This window comes from Gadus morhua, chromosome 23, assembly GCF_902167405.1.
Source record: "Gadus morhua chromosome 23, gadMor3.0, whole genome shotgun sequence".
NCBI classification, from domain to species: Eukaryota; Metazoa; Chordata; class Actinopteri; order Gadiformes; family Gadidae; genus Gadus; species Gadus morhua.
Window position 1 is genome coordinate 343,027 of NC_044070.1, and position 20,674 is coordinate 363,700.

The 20,674-nt window shown below is 43.6% G+C and overlaps 1 protein-coding gene and 1 long non-coding RNA gene across 3 annotated transcripts in view; both read right to left on the minus strand.

Annotated features, from left to right (window-relative positions):
* Window positions 1-1,445: 1,445 nt before the first annotated feature.
* Window positions 1,446-4,294, minus strand: LOC115537498 (uncharacterized). Its single transcript, XR_003974819.1, has 3 exons — window positions 2,934-4,294; window positions 2,793-2,843; window positions 1,446-2,708 (listed from the first exon to the last, which is right to left on the minus strand). It is a non-coding gene; the product is annotated as an uncharacterized LOC115537498 (long non-coding RNA).
* Window positions 4,295-5,804: 1,510 nt separating this feature from the next.
* The window catches only part of LOC115537492 (dihydropyridine-sensitive L-type skeletal muscle calcium channel subunit alpha-1), a 137,101-nt gene continuing 122,231 nt past the window's right edge, over window positions 5,805-20,674 (minus strand). Inside the window, exons 36-41 of one of the 2 annotated variants that reach the window (XM_030349462.1) lie at window positions 9,579-9,675; window positions 9,391-9,493; window positions 8,725-8,826; window positions 8,442-8,572; window positions 7,898-8,011; window positions 5,805-6,525 (exon numbers count right to left, since the gene is read on the minus strand). In XM_030349462.1, the coding sequence (XP_030205322.1) occupies window positions 6,409-6,525; window positions 7,898-8,011; window positions 8,442-8,572; window positions 8,725-8,826; window positions 9,391-9,493; window positions 9,579-9,675 (664 nt within the window). In that variant the 3' untranslated portion in view covers window positions 5,805-6,408. Of the gene's footprint in view, window positions 6,526-7,897; window positions 8,012-8,441; window positions 8,573-8,724; window positions 8,827-9,390; window positions 9,494-9,578; window positions 9,676-20,674 lie in introns of those variants that run through there. The other variant, XR_003974811.1, reaches the window with a different exon arrangement.

The window sequence follows — 20,674 nt, forward strand, 5'->3', positions numbered from 1 at the left end:
AACAGTACTTAACCTCATCCTAAAACACCTTCAGGGCAACAAAAATCATGCCAGACTACTGTTTGTTGAATTCTCGTCAGCCTTTAACACCATTCAGCCCCTCCTGCTGGTTGAGAAGCTGCTGCATCAGTTAAAATTAGAGGCGAACCTTGTGGGCTGGATATTAGACTTCCTCACTAATAGATCCCAGCGAGTTAGAGTAAATGGCAACCTTTCTGACCTTGCCCTCACATCAACTGGCGCTCCGCAGGGGTGTGTTCTTTCCCCCCTTCTATACATTCTGTGCACAAATGACTGTCGCTCTGTGACTGATGACCGACACATTGTGAAGTTTGCTGATGATACGGTTGTCAGCTTACTGAACAATGAGGAAACTTCAAACGGTCCGATAATCAACCACTTTGCAACATGGTGTCAGGATGCCTCTCTTGAACTAAATGCCTCTAAGACTAAGGACATGTGTGTCGACTTTAGGCGTAATGTCATTAACTCATTGGCTGCCAGACATTTTCAGTGCAGAGAGCCCCATACTGCCAAGCGTTTTACAGCATTTTGACTGATTTCCAAAGACCCACTGAACAGTGAGTTCTATGACTATGTAAACACTACCAAAAGACAGAAGAGACTCTCTTCTTTCACCAGGAACAAACCGTTTGTTTCTACCTTTTTCCGTTCTTTAGTAATCGGCAGTAAAACATACGTTGGTTTCACCAAAAACACCTGTTTTTGACCAAAAATGGAGAAAACAAGCTTTTTATGAAAATAAACTTTTTTTGCTTTAGTGACACCTTCAACACCTGAAAAGTGGTTTCCCTCCATAAAACAGAAAAAACAACATTGAGACAGGTATTTTGATAGGACAATAATAATTTATTTGCAAATATATAACCAATATATAACATAAATATAAAAAAAAGAAAATTCTTCAAAATGTCAGTTGTACAATTCTTTCCAGGTATGTATTTCTGTAAGTTGTCGCAGCTATATCAAATCCTGTGTGTGTGTGTGTGTGTGTGTGTGTGTGTGTGTGTGTGTGTGTGTGTGTGTGTGTGTGTGTGTGTGTGTGTGTGTGTGTGTGTGTGTGTGTGTGTGCGCTTGTTTCCACCCCTACACAAAATAGTTCAGCTTAGTGTGGTAAGCTGTAAAACACTCCCCTGCGTGCAAGGGGACACGACAGGACTGACATCACATTTTTGTCTCGCTGCGCATACCCCTGCGAGCACAGACCCTACACCTCCTTGCTGGTCTCCCCTTCTTGCTGGTGGGCATCAGGAGTTTGTGTCTGCTTAGCCCTCCGTCTAGCCTGCTCTCTGGGTCAGTGTTATATGGTGCTCTTGGAGTACGTCGGCCTTCCTCCAAGTCCCCAGACCCCTCAGTCCCCACACCTGCCACTTCCTCCTCCTCCACCTCCTCCTCCTCCTCCTCCTCCTCCTCAACATCCTCACAACCCCCCACATGTCGCTTTACTGTCCAAGAGGATTTTACACTCCCCTGGGTTTCTGGCTCGGTAGAGGACATAGGCGTTAAAAATGCATAGTTGGAAGAGATAGGCTACAAACTTCTTTGAACAGTTCAGCGATCTTCGGATGAAGGGATAGTATGCAATATTTTGGTCCAACTTGTCTACCCCATTCATGGATGCATTGTACACAACAACACACTCTGGCTTGAGCTGAGCAACCTTGTCTTTGTTTCCCCTCCTCCACACATCAACCCTCTGCATGCTATCTTGGTGGCAGGTAGTCACCATCCTCACCAACCGTTTGTCCTGCCATGCTACTACCATCACCCTCTCATTGTGCCGCACAACTTTTTCCCCCACCCCCAAGTCAGTCTTTGTCATCTCGCTGATGATCTGAGGTTCCCCCCTATGTTTCCTCAGTGTTCCACAGACGTTGGTTTGCACTCCCAGTAAACGTTCACACAGTGCTACAGAATTGTAGAAGTTATCCATGAACAATGTATAGCCATGACCTGGTAGACTATCAAGGAGAAAGAACACTATCTCTGGCAGAGTACTAGCTTCCCCAACATAAGGACGCATATTGAAGCAGTACCCTGTGGCAGAGTCACACAGTATGTAGGATTTGATTCCATATTTCACAGGCTTTTGTGGGTTATACACCCTGAAAGACAGGCGCCCCCGCCACTGCATCATACCCTCATCAATGCAAATGTTTTGGCCTGGTTGATACATCTCCTTTTACTTTTCCACAATGTAATCTAACACTGGGCGGACTTTGTACATTTTGTCAGTTGCATCCTGTGATGCATTATTGTTGAAATGAAGGAACCTCCATATAATCTGAAATCTGTTCCTTGGCATAGTCTTGCCGAAATGGGGTGTGGCATCTACCTCATCAACACTCCAGTACAGTTCAAGGCTAGGCTTTTTGATATAACCAGTGAGAAAACTGAGTCCAAAGAAAGTTTTCAATTCTGGGACTGACACTGGTTTTCATGCATTTCCTCTGCTATATGGCAGATTGTCAGGGTGTGCTTCAAAATATTGATATACAGGTTGGTCTGATCCACAATATTTTGGAGCAGCTCGTCAGTCAGGAAGAGCGTCAGGAAGTCAGCTGGCAGGTCGCTATCCAGCTCCGCAGCAGCCCTCCGGGGTCCAGGGGTTGCAGTGAAGGGGAAATTGTTTGGGTGCCAGCCAGCTTGATGCCAGTCATACCCGCAACCTCTGCTTGATGCACGACCTGTAAATTATAGAAATATATAAAATTACCATAAAACATATATTTTTATTGCTGCGGTGTGATGAGAAGAATACTTTTTTTTACCTTTCTTCTTCGCTTTGCCAATAGGAGTCGGAGCTCTGCTGGATGCACGACCTGTAAATTATAGAAAAATATACAATTAGCCTACAATAAAAAAATATTTTTTTATTGCTGCGGTGTGATGTGAAGAATAAATTTTTTTACCTTTCTTCTTCGCTTTGCCAACAGGATTGGGAGCTCTGCTGGATGCATGATCTGTAAATTGAAAATTGCTTCACATCAGTAGGCTGGCAACAGATGTTACAATATGAACTAGTGGGACTAAATGGCGTTCAATGGGACATGGACTGAAGCTAACAGTGGGAGTGGGAGTGTGAGCTCTGCTGGACGCACGATCTGTAAATTGTAAATCCCTTCACATCAGTAGGCTACTGGCAACACATATTAGCTGCAGTAATGAACTAATGGGACTAAATGGCGTTCATGTGACGGACTGAAGGAGGAGAGAAGGGTAAAGTTAGCTCTTACCTCCCTCACGTCTTCCTGGAGACGCGTCAGGGGATGAGGCTCTGCTGTTCCCGGTTGACGGCAACCACTCATCTGACGAATCCGGGTCAGGTTCGCTGAATCATCTCCTGATGATTCGGAGGTGGAAATACGCTGCGTAGGCCTACTCTCTCTATTGGCCCGGGTTTTTTTTGTCAGAGGCTTTATCGCAACCAACCGAGTCGATAGCGACACTGAGACACATACTCTGTTCGAGTGTTAGCAGTCTGAAATTTTGCTTACGTTTCGCGGGCGCCATGCTCACTTTCTTAACCCATTAGGCTACTGTTTCCTCATCTCCGATCCAATTTGGCACAGCGCCCCCACCCACCTAGCGGCTCAGTTCGGTAGTACATTCTCTGTTTACAAGCCTGATTTTTTGTGACAAGGTGCTCCAGATCGCTCCCCAGCCCGCCCCGTTGAAAAACCTAATTGACGTCTATAGACGTCATTGGCAGTCAACGGTTGTATTTAAATTGACGTCTATAGACGTCATTGGCAGCCAATGAGTTAACTAGGTAAAAACCTGCATAAAAGGTTAGGAAATCGAGGTGCTTAAAGAGTACAAATACTTAGGATCCATTATTGACGACAAGTTGTGATTTGAGCGAAATACCAGCTTTCTTTGCAAGAAAGGCCATACGGCCAATACGCCTGTATTGCCTTGGGAAGCTGGCCAAGTTTAATGTGGACCCTGATGACCCTTTTCTATAGGTCCTTTGTTGAGTCAGTTGTCACCTTCTCCTTAATCTGCTGGTATGGGTCTATCACCGTAAAACAAAAGAACTCCCTAGTTAAGGTGAGCAGCCGGATCACAGGTTCTAATCAGAAAGGCCTGGAGGAACTTTATCAGAAGCAGATGATAAAAAGGGTTGAATCTATCCTGTCAAATAGTTCTCATCCCCTACAGGCTGAATTTCAGATGTTGCCATCCGGATCACGCTTTAAACTCCCACGACTCAAAACCAACAGATATAAACACTCTTTTGTTCCCGCAGCCACCCTACTTTTAAATTCCATAAAGAACCGTAGATAACACCTTGCCCCCCCCCCCCCCCCCCCTAACACACTTTTGGATATGCTGAGCCTCTGCCTTTCTATATACATATATTTATATATATATTATGTAGTATTTTTTTTACAATTTTTTTTTTTTTACTATTTATTGATTGTATAGTGTTTTTTATTGTGTGTGTGATTGTATGTGACTTGGATTTGTATACTATCTACTGCACAACAAATTGCCCCATTGGGGGACAATAAAGTATTTTGAACTTGACCATCGCTTGCTAGTCATTTACCCCGTCCCAATAAACCCCACTTCCTTTTACTCATTTGCATTTAGGGCATTTAGCAGACGCTTTTATCCAAAGAGACTTACATCAGTTAATACACACATTGACACACCGACGGCAGGATCAACCATGCAAGGTGACAGCCAGCTCGTCAGGAGCAGTTAGGGTTAATTGTCTTGCTCAGGGACACATCAACACTCAGCTAGGAGGAGCTGGAGATCGAACTAGCAACCTTTCGGTTACAAGAGAACTGCTTTACCTCCTGAGCTAAGCCGATACTCCCTCTTCGTCTCTCCTGTGTTGAGTGGGTCCCCTCGTTTTGTCACCCTAACAGTATGAACTGGCCAAACCTGAACTCAGCTGATGCAGAGGCTTTCCGCCAAACACAGAGAGACAACGCAGCGATATCATCATCAGTTCTAAATGGAGAGAAAGTGAAACCGCGAGCTGCTGATCATGTGAGAGAAGATGATTGAAACATCTTTAAACAAAGACATTGAAAGATGGTGCGATCTACGAGAGAGACGCTTAGGAGGCTTTTGTCGGGATAAAAAAATAGCGTAATGTAGTCCCTTTCGATTGATCCTGGAAGAAATTAAATCCTTTTTCTCCCAAAACCTCTCCAAAACCTGCTTAGATATACTGTCAGCTGACATTTTTCCATCTGTTTTTGTTTTCGAGTCTGGTTTGTTTGTCCGAGTTTGTCATGGTAACGACAGGCGTGACTTAGCGACAGGTCTATTTTCAATCGCGGGGCCCGTGACATCAAAAATTGTTCTTTCAAGCTCGGATGAGCTGTTATAAAGTAAGGCATGGGCGCACTGCTGCTGCATTTGCTACATTCTGAAATTTCGGCACTGCTCGGATGTCAATTTGCCTCTAGCCGTCTGAGGCTTCACGCTCCCCCTTGGCTCTCTGGCGCCCCCCCAGGTTGGGAACCACTGATGTATATCATATTGTCCATGTTAGAACTCACTTTTCTCCTGCAATGGACTTTGTTTTTTTTGAGAGGTTAATGATGTTTGTACAATGTATTGAAGTGTTGTATATACAGTGTTTCTAACTTTTGTGATATTGATAGGTTTTTGTACTGTAAGTATGTTTATATGTCTGTGTATTGTTTTTTGTTTTATGTGGACCCCAGAAAGATTAGCGACCACAGCTGTGGAAGCTAATGCGGATCTGAATAAAGAAAAAAAAAAATCTAGATGAAGAACTCTACACATTTTCATCAATCATTTCCATTCATTATTTACTCATCATTTGTTTACCGGGTGTTTTTCTCCGGCTCTGTTGAGTTTTTCCACTAAACAAGCCTTAAAACGAGTACCGGTACAAGTTTGTATACGATTAACAAACCTCACAGTGCCGGGGAATTACATTAGATGTGGTTGTCTGTTCAATACAAATGATATTTTTCTTGCAAAAAACATTAAGGATTTTATATTTGTAGAACCAACTAAGAGTCAGTTCAACATGACTTTACAGGAATATTACTTGAAGAGCCAACCTGAATCAGGTATTTTGTCTTGAGATATTCTCAAAAGAAAATATGACAATGAACTCTATCATGAAATAAAAAACTTCAACCTATGACAGGGAACCCGTTTTGTAAGTGAATGTTAAAACAGAAAACACTGAGGGCCTTCCATTATTAATAAAAAACATTGGCTCATAAGGCTGATGCTTGATGAGGTAAAGCACCTTTGCCTGGAAAAGTCAGACTTAGCTCATTACGGTACCATGCTAGCTGCTGGGAATTAGAATCATTATAAAGTAAATATGATCACATTCAATAGATTGAATGTGCCCGAGTGTTACTCGGGCTGTGGATGTGGTTATTGTTGACTCTCCGACATCTGAAGGGGTCGTTGGTTGGTCACTTGGTGGTTGTTGTCAGTCTCATTTTGTTTGGAGAAAAACCCAGCAGGCTCGCCAAACAGGCCTCCTTGGCGCTGGATTAAAAGGTACACAAAATATAAAAAGATAGTCAAATTAAATACATATTTTGAAGTTAGTTACTGTAACTTAAAGCTGTGTAGAAATAGCTGATGTTGTGAAAGGCCCAAATGTTGAGTATATTCACACAGAGAATTGGTGACCTACTGCAAGGCTGAAATATAATTTGAAGTGTCAAGTTTTCACATTCATTGAACAATAACAATATTGCCATAATTTCGTTTGGGTTTTTATGTGACCTGTACTTGATTTTGGAACATTGAGAGGATTTGAATCAAAAGGATTGGATCAACAGCATCCTATCCTGGCTGTAACAACTAGGGCCACTAGTTGTTAAAGGTCCCATGGCATGAAAAATTTCCTTTATGAGTTTTTTTATAACATTAATATGAGTTCCCCCAGCCTGTCTATGGTCCCCCAGTTACTAGAAATGGTTTTAGGTGTAAAATGAGCACTAGGTATCCTGCTCCGCCTATGAAAAATTAAAGCTCAGACACTCGAATTAGGCCCCATACGTCATCATAAGGGGCCAAGTTACCTCCCCTTTCTCTGCCTTTCCCACCAATGGCCCGCCTTTGGCCCGCCAATGAAACAATGAGCTACGACCGTGCGTGGGGTGTGTGAATACGGACACTGTAACGCAAGTTTTGTACACTTCTTTGTTATTTGGATAACCGTTCTGCTATTGGTGTTATGGCACATAACACGTCGGGTTCTCTGACGTCTCTGGTGTTTCCACAACGAGACTCGTAGCGGGGTTTATCTCAGCCATGGTTGAGAAGGAATTGGGGGAAAGGAACTTTGGCTTTGGCTCCCTGAATTACATGAACCATGACATGGAGGAGAAAGGGATTGTTGCCCGCGATTGTCTCCAGCCGGACTCCCGCTGCCCGCTGCCTGCTGCCTGCTGCCGAGGCGGTGGTGCCTCGGCAGCAGGCAGCGGGGCTCCGGCGGGAGACAATCGCGGTCAACAATCGTAGGCAACATTCCCTTTCTCCTCCATGTCACGATTCAGTCTACTTCAGATTGACATGGAAGTGGAACCACAGAGGTCGGAGAACCCGACGCAGTCGTTTGAGATTCATAATATCGTCTGGCGGCGCACACAGCTTTTGGCCGTGATAATATATAATATAATACTATGTATAATATGATATTATTTAGATAAAGAGCCCTCCACCTTAACCCGCCTCTAAATATGGCTGAATTTCTTGAAGCTCTTCAAGTACTGTATTAGGAGCCCACTAACAGCTGAATAAAAGCATTCATAAAGTAGCATGCCATCGGATCTTTAAACTGTAGTCTCAATAAGGATGTAGCTGACACGTTCTCTCGATCCGTCCCTGATCTATCTTTGAGCCAGCTCACCCTGAAGATTGCTCCTTCGTCTGTCTCGTTGAGCTCCTCCTCATTGAGCAGCAGCCCTGATATTGTTCTGGTGAGTTCTGGAGCAGCCTCCTCCTCTATGTTCCTTAGGCCAGCCTGGAGAAATTAGCAGGACAGACGGGGCAGAACAAGGGAATTTTTTTTTTTTTAAACCCTTCATTTAGATTAACAATTAAATAAAAGGTAAATGGTAGCATACACTTCAATTCAATTTCCAAAATAATTGGCAGCTTTAATAGGGAAACCTGTCAACTGTTTGTATGTGATTATATTTGCAAGTGACATAATGATGCCTGAACAGTTATGAACGAAGGCTTGAAGTACTTCTTCACATGTGTCAATCAAATGTAAAGAAAGCAGCGCATGAATCTTGTCCAAACCTAGGCACGTCCTACAACAAGAACATACTGCCGAATGAGCCAAAGTCCAAAATCAATTCCCTCATGGGACAATACAGGACATTCAATATAACTACATTGGGGTCGTCCACTTTTCCCTTGTGAATATGATAGTACCATCAACTGACCTGGATCTCATTTGATGCCTTTGTTTTGTCTGGTCTGAAGCCGTAGTATTCTTCCTGTCTCTTCTTCATCTTTCTAAAATAATCCTGAATCAGGAAGGTTGCGTAGAACTTGCCAACGGTGACCTCGTCATCTGCAAGTACAAAACGTGGATCAGAAACGGCATTGGATGTAAACTACATTCGTAATTAGTAATCAGTAGTCCAAACTGTGCACATTATTTGAATAATGGATATTGCACATTATATAGGCAATGGTTGTTTAAGATGAATCATGAATGGTGACCTCCTATTGGTGGGATGACCTGATCCAAGAGCTTCATGCTGGTGCGTTTCCAGATCTTCTTGATGATGGCCCGTAGTTCCTCATTGGCTTGTTCAAAGTTACCTGGCAAATAGACTTAGGGGTGACCAATCTTTGACAACTCTAATCTTCGATAGAAAAGTTGACTATAATAGTAGAATCGTCGTGTTGGCAGAATTGTGTGAATGTAACAGCGGGACAGTCCATTTGGAGGATGGGTGTGCTAAATGAGTTACACCACAGCGTTGCGAGGATAGGGGTGCTAAATGGCTGATACCACATCACTGGGAGGATAGGGGTACTAAATGGGTGATACCACAGCGTTGGGAGGATAGGAGTATGTTCTCATAGATGCATCATTAACAATGGTATACTTTAGTCTATATTAGGCTAATAGTACTAGTATATAAGGCTAATAGTTGCCTGAATAGTAGCCTATTGTGAGAAGGTGGTTCAGATGGGGGGGGGTAATAAGGTGGAGACGCTGCCTCACTACCTCACTAACAGCTGTGAGGAACCCTGATGAGCCAATTTAATAACCTCAAGTGTTTAAACCACACAAAAATCACAATGTGGCATAATTGAGATACATAAATAAAGAAATACATCATATACTGTACTGTATGATAGGTCTATCAGTTGACCCACCTTCAGTCTTGATCTTCAGTGCAGTCCGGACCAATGCAAACAGCGTGGCATTGAAGGTGACCGTTCCATCACTGTTCAGAGGCATGTTCATGGAGACCAGTCTCTGGAGATACAGTTTCAGTACAATTAATAACGTTTCAAATGGGTTGCAAGTCTTTTGCACCACATTAGACTTTCTAGGCCTTCACCTTGCAGGCAATCCGATGTGGACAGAATTTGCCAAAGCCCAGAGGAGGAGGGATCCTCCGCAGCAAGGTGACCACATCAAGGTGCTTTATCCGTCCCCTGCAGACATAACCATTAGCAGGTCAGAGTGTGGACATTTCCAGCCTCATAAACAAACTGAGCCGTGGAGTGCCAGCTTCGTGGGTTGAGACAAAATCACGCATATAACAATGGCTAATTAAGTTCCACTATCACAACCTTGAAAAAAAACATTACTTTATGTGGTGTGAGAACAGAAATGTGCAACAAACTGGTCAAAGGAAACCAGAACCCCCGACTACTGAGCTGATCCATTACTTCAGTCTGTGGGAAAATGACCCTGTCAGTGAGCTCACCAAACCCTACATTGTTTTACAGATTAATAAGTAGCACACACAGGTAGTAGGTATATTTAACAAGTGGACATGACCAGTAATCAATACATAAGAGTTTACTTATTTTGTTCACGTGTGGTGTGTGGCTGCCTTAACCTAACCTGTCATTCTGTTGCTTAAACCTAACTGTTGAGTCTGTGGATGATGGCTGTTCGAAAGCAACCTCACCGTCCCAAGTCAGACTGATAGGACTCTGGGGCTGGGTGAGGCTGCATACCTGTTGCATATTGAGTAATGAACATGCACAGGTTAAACCAGTGCCACACAGCATTGGACATAGTTACACTAACAAACTATGTGTTGCCTAAATCTAACCATTCTGCAAACGGAAAACAAAAAGAGTCACATTATTATAGAAATGATACAGGAGACAAACCCTGGACTCCTGGTTTAGTTTAGTTAGTTAGGCCTTTGTATTCCTTTCGGAACATAAGCCATTGATGAATCGTTTCCACCCACGTCTGTCTTGTGCCATCCTCTCCAGCTGTTTCCACGTCAGTCATAGGCGTCGATTACGGGGGGGACGGGGGCGACATGTCCCCCCCACTATTTGAAATACGAATTTTGTCCCCACCACTTTTACAAATGTGCAAACCAATTGCGACTGAAAAAATCCCCACACACTCAACCAAAATCATCGAGTCTAAAATCATGCGATAGGCGCGCACAAAGACATAATTTATTAGATAGGCCTACCTAATAAACCGTTGGAACACACAAGACCGGAACCCATAGCAACGCCGGTAAACAAACCCCGCGAAGCCCAATCCCTATGAGAGCTCCCCACGCTACGGCCATCCGGAGGCGCACCGAGCATTTGGCCGTGATATTATATATACAATTATATTATATTATATTTAAGCAATAGATCACGCCAGGCTGTGGTATGTGATCATTATACCACTGTTAAGGGGCGTTGTCCGGCCCCGACGCGCAGCGGAGGGCCGGCGACCCCCTTCACAGTGGTATAATGAGCACATGCTACTGACTATAGTGATCTATTGCTTTTATACAACGGTTACTGTTATGGCGAAACGAAAGTCATAGACACACTACATTTAAAAAGAAACCAAGAAAGTCAAAATAGCCGTTTTTATTAAAGAATACCAAAAAGTAGTCCCTCCTGGCTGCCGCTATGCATCGACGGTCGCTATGCAACACACTTTAGCGTCCCTCCGAGAGAAGGCTCCGATAGAGCGGTTCGCCGGCAATTTATCCTATGGAGCAGTTCACTCGCCGTGTGCCTAAGCTTTCGATAGTCTCTCCATCGCCTTGCTCACTCCCGGAGTAACAACATTTACACCCTCTCCATCATCCAACATATGTTTTACTTTGTAACTGTTTCTACTTCCAGGCGCGGAGTGATATGCAAACTTTCACAAAATGATCGGGCGTCATAGCAGTTATGTATACGCTCATTATACAACAGTTGGGAACCAATCAGATCGCTGGATTTAGGTCCCCCGTTGTATAAACTATTATATATAGAGCTCCGAGAGTCGCAAATGGCAACAATCACTTTCTCCTCCGTGCTGCAGTTCACCCCGGACTGCACTGCACTGAGTTTGACGGTTGAACGCTGATTGGCTGTTACGTTACACATGTCACTCAGTGGCCACGTTGTTGAACGCTGATTAGCTGTCATCACGCGAAATTCGGGTAAAGGTTGAAATATTTCAACTTGAGCGAATTTGTCGCACCACAAATCCACGTGAACGTGCTCGCCTGTGCACGGCGAAAGTGTGGCGCGACAAATCAAAACAAATCAAAAGAATTCGCCCGATATGCGTCTATACGTTCACTTTGTATGGGATCTTGTCGCCCGTCGCGTCACAAAATTGACATTTTTATTCAGAAAATAGCCGGTCCTTTTGCTTCCTGTAAAAAGCATGTTTGTGAGTTTTTGTGACACTGGATAACGATATGGATACATCATCTAGCCTGCATGGAAGGGCCACATAAGGTAAGAAATTGGTTTACTTAAACTTCCACTGCTGGTTCTGTTTGCTCGTGATGATTTTTTTTTTAATGTAATTACGTTTTGGTACAGCACCTCTATAATTACGTTTTGGTACAGCACCTCTTCATCCTGTACAAGGATGAGCGAATTTTCTCGTTTTTAAATGAAAACAACCTAACTATCATTCGCTGCCGCTGGAAAAAATAAAATAAAATAAATTCCCTACCTACCCATGACCTCAACTGACAACCAACAGGAACCAAACTTTTTTTTTTTTTAGGCCTAAGCGATTGTGATCTGATTCTGGTTGGTGCTCCAGCTAGTATGCATTGTGTATATAGATTGCAGCTAGTAGCAGCTACACACGGTGCGATTGCTATGCCAATGCGGTTATAGTTGTTTTGTCTGATTGAGATATGTGACGACTTGGAGCCTGGTAGGCCTATCCTGACATAAATATGTTCTCGCATAACCTGTGTGATTATCCTAAACTGTAGGGGATTTTATTTGCGGGCAATTTGCTTATGATGTTGTAACGAGTGAAGTCTACATTGGTCCTTCGCAAGTGTTCACTGGTGGTCAGGATTTGGCAGATGCAATTCTCCTCTGGGCGCTTGTTTTTTTTTCTTTTTTTAATGCAGCATAACATATGCTACCAGCAGCCCTTGCTCGTCTTCAAAAGGCTGATGCTCAGTACGTCGTTTCATTTCGTACCCCCTTTACAGTCTGGCATTGTTTGTCTGGTAAACTTTGTTGATGTCAAGATAAGTGTTAAATTGGCAACACTGTTCTTTGTCCTGTGTGTATTAGTATTACATATCCCGATCCAATACCCTGGTGTTTCCAACGCCGTTTTGCAAAACAAGCCAAAACACAATAGGATTTTCAACACCTGACAATACAATGTCGAGCATATTGTAATGCAGCGTTGAATGGATGAATAGCTTACATAAGGGTACCCAGCACTTTTCAAACCACACTCAAGCTTATGGTTATTGTCCCCACCACTTCTAAAAACAAACTGACGCCCTTGACGTCAGTCCCTTCTTTTTCACATCTAGTTTTTGGGCCTCCCTCTGCTCCGTTTGCCTTGTGGGTTCCATGTTATTGCCTGTTTGGTTATTGCTGTTTTGCCTTTTCTTAGTGTGTGACCTATCCAGCTCCACTTTCTCCTTTCAGCTGTATCTCTATTGGCTCTTGATTGGTGCGTTCCCACAGGTTGGTGTTACTGATACGGTTTGGCCAGAAGATCCTGAGGATGTGTCTAAGGCAGTGGTTGATGAAAGTCTGCAGTTTACTGGTGATGGTATTGGTGGTCTTCCAGGTTTCTGATCCATACAGCAGTACAGATTTGACGTTGGAGTTGAAGATTTTGAGCTTAGTATTGAGTGAGATGTTTTTAGTTTTCCAGATATTATTTAATATGTTGTTCTTGCTTTCCCTATTGTTGACTTCACATCTTCCTCTGTCCCACAGTCCACAGCTATCACACTTCCCAGATACGTAAATTTGATGACCTCTTCCAGTGTTTGGTCCCCGATGTTTAAAGGACTCATGCTTTTGTTTTTTATCCGCATTATTTTGGTTTTTGCTCCGTTTATTTTAAGTCCCAGTCCTGCTGCTGTTGTTTCTAGCAGTTGGGATTTCTCTCGCATCTGCTGGTGGCTATGTGAGAGTAGTGCAATGTCATCTGCAAAGTCGAGGTCCTCTAGCTGTTCTGTCAGTCTCCATAGGATGCAAGTATTTTTATTGTGGATAGTTTGCTTCACGGTCCAGTCAATGCACAAGAGGAAAAGGAAAGAGGAAAGCAGGCAGCCCTGTTCCACCCCGGTGAGCACTGTGAATGTTTTTTGTGCCTGTCCCTGGTGGAGCACTTGGCATTGCATGTCCTGGTATGTGTTATTGATGATGTTTATGTATTTGGGGGGGATTCCGTAGTGTGCCATTAAATTCCATAGCCGCTTTCGGTCTACACTGTCAAATGCTTTTTCAAAGTCAATGAAATTGACGCAAACAGGTCTATGGATTGTTCAATGATGATCCTGAGGGTAGCAATTTGGTCACTGCATGATCTTCCATTTCTGAAACCAGCTTGGTTCTCTCTCAGCTCATCGTCAACCCCCTTTCGCAGTCTCTCTAAAATGATGCGTTTTTTCACTTTGCCTGGTGTTGATAGCAACATGATTCCTCGGTAGTTATTGAAATCCCTGAGGTCTCCTTTCTTAGGAATGATTGCAATAAGCCCACCCTTCCAGTCTGCTGGTATATTTTCCGCATCCTCCCATATTTCCTTGATCATCTGGTATAGCAGGGGTTTTCAAAGTGTGAGAGAGTGAGCCCCCCCTCAGAGAAAAAAATTCAGCTGAGCCCCCCCCAAAATTTTTCTAAATACCTGTGTTTTGAAAGCTATCTTAATTATTTTGCACATTTGAAACATCTCTGATCATAATTTTAAAACATTTGAAACATATTTTTGAAACATTTGAAACATATTTTTTAAACATTTGAAACATATTTCTGAAACATTACAACGTCTTTGTGCGTTTTTAAACACATTTCCTAACACAATTTAACAACTTTATCTAAGCATGTTTTAGCTTAACCTTTTTTAAATACACTTGACCATCTTAATCTGTGTAAACTGCCAGTTTACACAGATTCATTCAGGGTCCCTGACTCTGAATTTTCTGAGTCGAATCAGATCTGCCTTTTCAGTCCAGAGATTCGACTATTCGGCGGGGTTTGTTTACCGGCGTTGCTATGGTGACCTAAATTATTATAAGCAACTGAAAACGATGCCAGTTTGAAACTAAAACTGTGATTCTGGAAAAAGTATAAATGCTATCAAAATTCCGTTTCGAAAGTATTGAAGATACAAGTGTGTAGATTTGTTTAATGGTTTGAACGATGGTAAACGGTTGAAAAATGAATGAGTTACGACGATGTCCAGAAGTAGTTGTATCAGAATTGGCTGAAGTCTTCAATGAAAACAGCTGAAAACGAAGCGGTATGAAACTAAAACTGTGATTCTGAAGAAATTTTAAATGATATCGAAATTCTGTTCAGATATTATTGAAGATACAAGAGTGTAGATTTGTTAAATGGTTTGCACGAAGATAAACGGTTGAAAATTTATTTAGTTATGTTACTTCTACAGTTGAAGTACGATTGATGATTTGAATCATCGACTTTCAGGTTTTTTTTCGGGTTTATTTTTTTCTCACGTCGCGCCCCACCTGAAGAACTCTGGGGCCCCCCAGGGGGGGCGCGCCCCACAGTTTGAAAACCACTGTGGTATAGCATTGTGGTTGAGGTTTCAACATCAGCATGTAGGGCCTCCGCTGGGATGTCATCTGGCCCTGCTGCTTTGCTACGTCCTAGTGCCTTAATGGCCTTCCTTACCCCAGATCTTGTTGGAGGGGCACAGTTGATGTTAGCATGTGTGCTGCTGGTGGAATCTCTATTTCTTGGACAGGGGTGGTCTATTGAGCAGCTCCCTGAAATGCTCTGTCCATCTTTGGTGTTGTTCTTCCTTGGTGGTAAGGAGTCGTCCCTGTTTATCACGGATTTGTGTGTTCGTCTGTCTGAATTTTCCGGCCAGTTTCTTGGTGGTCATGTATAGGTCCTTGAGGTTGTTTTTTCCAGCTGCTTCCTGTGCTTCTTGTGCCAAGGCCTCGATGTTATTCTGTTTATCACATTTAGCGCTTTTCTTCACCTCCTTGTTTGCTAACTCGTAGTCTTTGTGGGCTGCTGCCTTTCTTGCTGGGGTTTTGCATTTGTTTAGTGTTTCCTTTTTTGCCCTCCTCTCTTCTATTATTTTCAGTGTTTCTGTTGACAACCAGGGTTTGTGTTTTGTTGTCTTTTTCCCCAGGCATGTTTCCTCCCATATGTTTTTCAGGCTGTTTCAGTACTCTTCCACTGATTGTTGGAGATCTTGCAGGGCTTGAAACCTGTTCTGTAGGGTGGTTTGGTACAGTTCAGTTGTTCCAATGTCCTGGAAGAGCTGTAGGTTGAATTCTGTTCTGCTGTCAGAGGGGTTGTTGCAGCGCTTTAGCTTCAGTTGGAGTTTTGCAGCCAGTAAGTGGTGGTCTGTCCCGGCCTCTGCCCCCCTCTTCACTCGTTCATCCAGGAGGGAGTGCCTAAACTTCCTGTTTATACATATGTGGTCGATTTGGTTTTCGGTAGTGTGGTCAGGTGATATCCAGGTGGCTTTGTGGATGGGTTTATGGGGGAAAACAGTACCTTCTATAACCAGATTGTTGTCAGACATACATCTCTACCTATTTTCGTTCATGGTGCCAAGTCCATGCTTTCCCATAGCCAGTTCGTATCCATTGTTGTTATTTCCCACCTTGGCATTCATGTCGCCTATGAGTAAGAGAAGGTCTTTTTCTTTTCTAGTCTGGAGTAGATGTTGTAGCTGGTTGTAGAAATTGTCCTTTAGTTCCTCATCAGTATTGTTGGTGGGTGCATAGCACTGTATGATTTGAAGGTTGATTCTTTTATGGGTAGTTTGGAATCTTGCAGTGATGATTCTTGAATTTATGGGCTCCCAGCTGATGAGGGCCCTCTGTGCTTCTTTGGAGAGCATAAATGCCACTCCCTCCGTGTGTGGTGCTTTTTCATCTGCGTGTCCAGAGTAGAGTATGGACTCACCACCAATTTGACTTCTCCTGACTGGAGCCAACTGGTTTTGCAGAGGCCGAGGATAGAAACCCTGTATCTCCTCATCTCATCTGCGATGACTGTCGTCTTCCCTGCTGTGAACATGTTTCTGATGTTCCAGGTTGCGATGTTGGCAGGTTGCCTAGGGGATAGAAGATTCCGAAGCACCCTCTCCATATGGTTTTCAGTATGCGTCTTCATTTTCTCTTTAGCTTGTATGCCCGAAGAGTCTTCATCTCTTTGGTTGTGGGGTTTCTTTTTCTTCATCAATGTTTCTGTAATCAATTGAATCCACTTCACGGGTGATTGGCCCATGAGTTTTACCATTTCCCTATTGGCCAGCTTGACCTGTTTCCACCTCTCACGACGGGGACGTTAGGGTTGGGTTTTGAGAGGCCTCCTGGGGGAAAGTGTTACATCCACCAACTCCTCCCTACGTGTACTGTGTTGCTATTTATACTGTGTCCCCTGACCTCCTCAAGCCTTCCCCGCAGCAGGATTTCTGGCAGAAAGGGCGTTCTGGCATAAAGCCCTGAAGGCAAACTTATCCCATGTGACAAGACCAAGTCGTTAGTAGCCAAGTTCAACAAACTTTTTTAAAGGAGACATATTATGGTGTTTTCTCAACAAGTAAACATAGTATTTGTCTATTTGAGTTACAGAAAACGTGTTTTTTAAGCTGTTTGCTGGAAGTAGCTTTTAGGAAAAAAAATCTTGCCTACCGCTATTCGCCTCTGTTTCAGTCCCTTCAGAATGTGCTGTTCCTGGTGTCTGTAGCTTTAATGCAAATGAGCTGCTGCCCAATGAGCTGTCAGACTGAACAACAGCATGGAGGAGAAGGGATTGTTGCCGTTTGCGGACTGCTCGTCCGCGAGTCCACAATATCTTAGCAATGCTCTGGAGTGGAGTGGGGAAGTGGGAGGTAATATTCAAAGTGCCGCCTTCCTACGTAGGAGGGGGCGCCGAAACTGACTCGCTTGTTTTGCAACTGTAGGCGGGGTACTTTCAGAAATGCATATTTCACTCAAAAAAACATACGTACTGACTTTTTTCAAAGTTTGTATGCGTGTGGGAGCACCAGAGAATCCAAACAACACCCCAAATCCCAGGAAAAGTGGTGTTTTCATAATATGTCCCCTTTAAACAATTAATGAAATGCCACAAACGGTGATGATATTAATTTAACAAACAAACCAATCAAAAACCTGACAAATCAAGTCCATATGGGTCATGATTGACACATTTTCTCTTTAGACAGTTGCTGAGGCCGTCAAGCTGCCCAGCATTACCTGAGGATGGAGCTGACCTCTTCTTCAGTATATTATGCCCTGCCAAGGACAACAGTCCCACATGGCACACCGGAGGCAGCTGGAGCCAAAGACCTGGCTGCTATTTGGGCCAGCTTACCACTGAGATTAGAGAGGCAGCAGAGAGAGAGGTCATGTTTCCCGAAGCTCCGCTAGCCATTGGAAAAAACTACTTAATTCATCGTTCAGATCTATTTTATCTTATTTTATTTCATGATCATAATACCTAACAGTATATAGTTTGTTTCCGTCGTCCTCCATCGCTCGATTCAACAATACATTTTGGCACTTTTTACTCCCGGATCAGACCGCAGAAAAAGCCTTGGACTTTCCTATCGCCAACATGCCTCTGTACTCGGATATCTCAGGCACGGAGACTGGGAAATGCACAGACTGCACCAAACTGCAACAGACAGTGGCTTTATTTGAAACGAGACTAGCAGCATTAGAAAAATGCAAAGGACTCCTACAGGATACAGTGCCGATGGGTGAGTTTGCTGAGCTCACTCAGATACAGCAAGATGATCAAAGCTACACTGTATCCTTCCCGAAGCTGGACAAGAGAAAGACAGTTCCAGCTGCATCTCACTGGCACAGAGTCGGCGCTAAGCCAAAACAACATACCAAAGTGAATCAACAAGTTCACTCAACGCCAAATGCTAAGCTACCCAAAGCTAAAGTTACATGTATCAGCCGGATTAGCCCGTCACTGAAATTAACCCTGCCACTGAAGAACTGGTTCCTGCCACTTCAAGAGTCCACGAATGCGCCTGCCCCCCATGCACCCCTGAGCCCCGAGATGCGTCCGGACGGACAGTGCGGACAGAGACGGAACAAGAACCAGTCGCCATGGAGGCGAGCTGCGCATGCCTCGGCCACCTGTGCACCCCTGACCCCTGAAATGTGTCCGGACAGACGGTACGGACAGAGATGGAACAACCAGTCGCCACGGAGGCGGGCTGCGCATGTGTCTGCCACTGTCCAACAAGGGCCCATCTCAGAGAAAGCAGATGAACCAGACACTCTGATTATAGGAGACTCAACCATCAAGGATATAACCGGTAAGAAGATCAAAACATGCAACTTCCCATATGGAATGGTTAGTGATATCAACCATAAACTAGCCAAAATCATATTGGAAAACCCCAAAATCTCACAGATTATTGTGCATGCAGGATTTAATGATATTCAAAGAGAACAGTCAGAACTTCTGAAGAGGGATTACACTGATCTATTGGATACACTGGACAAAATACACATCAAGTCATTCATCAGTGGACCCATACCAGCAGTTGACAGGGGAATAAACAGATTCAGTCGTCTACTTGCACTGAATACATGGCTTTCCAGAGTCTGCAATGAAAGAGGAAGGGGCTTTATTGACAATTTCAACTTATTCTGGGGGCGCAAATATCTCTTCAGAGCAGATGGCCTACACCCAAACAGGTTAGGCTCAAAACTGTTGAGGGACAATCTTCTCTTCTCGCTTTCCCACAAATCTCCATGGTCTGACGCACAGGCCACAATCAGAGCACAGGTTGAGAAGAAGCGAGACTACAGCCTCCCCCACACATCTACTCTGCCACTATCTGACACACAGATAGCAGACAGCCCACAGACCTTGAAGAGAGACAACAGCCCGCCCGACGCCATCAACACTGTACCTTCCCCCATCGCTGATGCTGGCTTGGCGAGGAACGGCCACCCCCCTCCTCTGCATTCCCCCTTCGACAATGACCTCCAGCCTCATCTCTCCCATGGCTACAACAACAACTCCAGCCCCAATGTCTCCCTTTGCGATTTTCCAGCCGAATATAAGAAACTGGAATATGTTGGCATCAAACTTGCATCTGTGTCAATGATAGCATCGCCACGTCATGGCCACAGGCTGATAACACCCAAGAGGATGGCGCCCCAGCCCCCCCCCTGTACTGATAGTAGTCCTGAGTATTACTGAGACAAAAAAGGGTTCAGCCGTAGACACAGTATAAAGGAAGTTTCACATAATCTGCTGAACCCAAGGTTGCCTACGTCAAAGCAGGGCAACTTTCGCATTCATGCTGTAACCACTAAGAGAGTAAACAAAGGGAAACTTAGACACACTGCTAACCTCACAAATCTCATATCTATTGCCTCCAAACCAAAAACAACCTTAAAGCCTATCAACAACACCATCAGGATGGCTCTACATAATGTGAGGTCTCTTAATAACAAATCATTTTTAGTTAATGACTTTATTACCACTTCTAAACTGGATTTTATGTTTTTAACTGAAACATGGCTGGAACAAATTAACAGTGCAACCGTTCTGATAGAGACAGCTCCTCCCAACTATAACTTTTTTGAAGCATGTAGAACTGGAAAAAGAGGTGGAGGAGTTGCTGCTATATTTAAAAATGTATTTCAGGGGAAACAGATGTTATTTGGTGATTTTCCATCGTTCGAATACCTTAGTGCTGTATTGAAATGCTCCCCCAGAGTTCTCCTATTAATTATTTACAGGCCACCCACATATTCTGCAAATTTTTTTCGATGACTTCACAGAATTATTGTCTAGCATCTCCACAGAATTTGACTGTCTAGTAATAACTGGTGACTTCAATTTTCATACTGATGATTTGAATGACAAGTGTGCAAAAAAACTTTTTACCATTTTGGACACATTTGAACTGTCTCAACATGTGAAAGAGGCTACTCATTGTAAGGGGCACACTCTAGACCTGGTTATCACAAAGGGCCTCAATGTTTCTGAT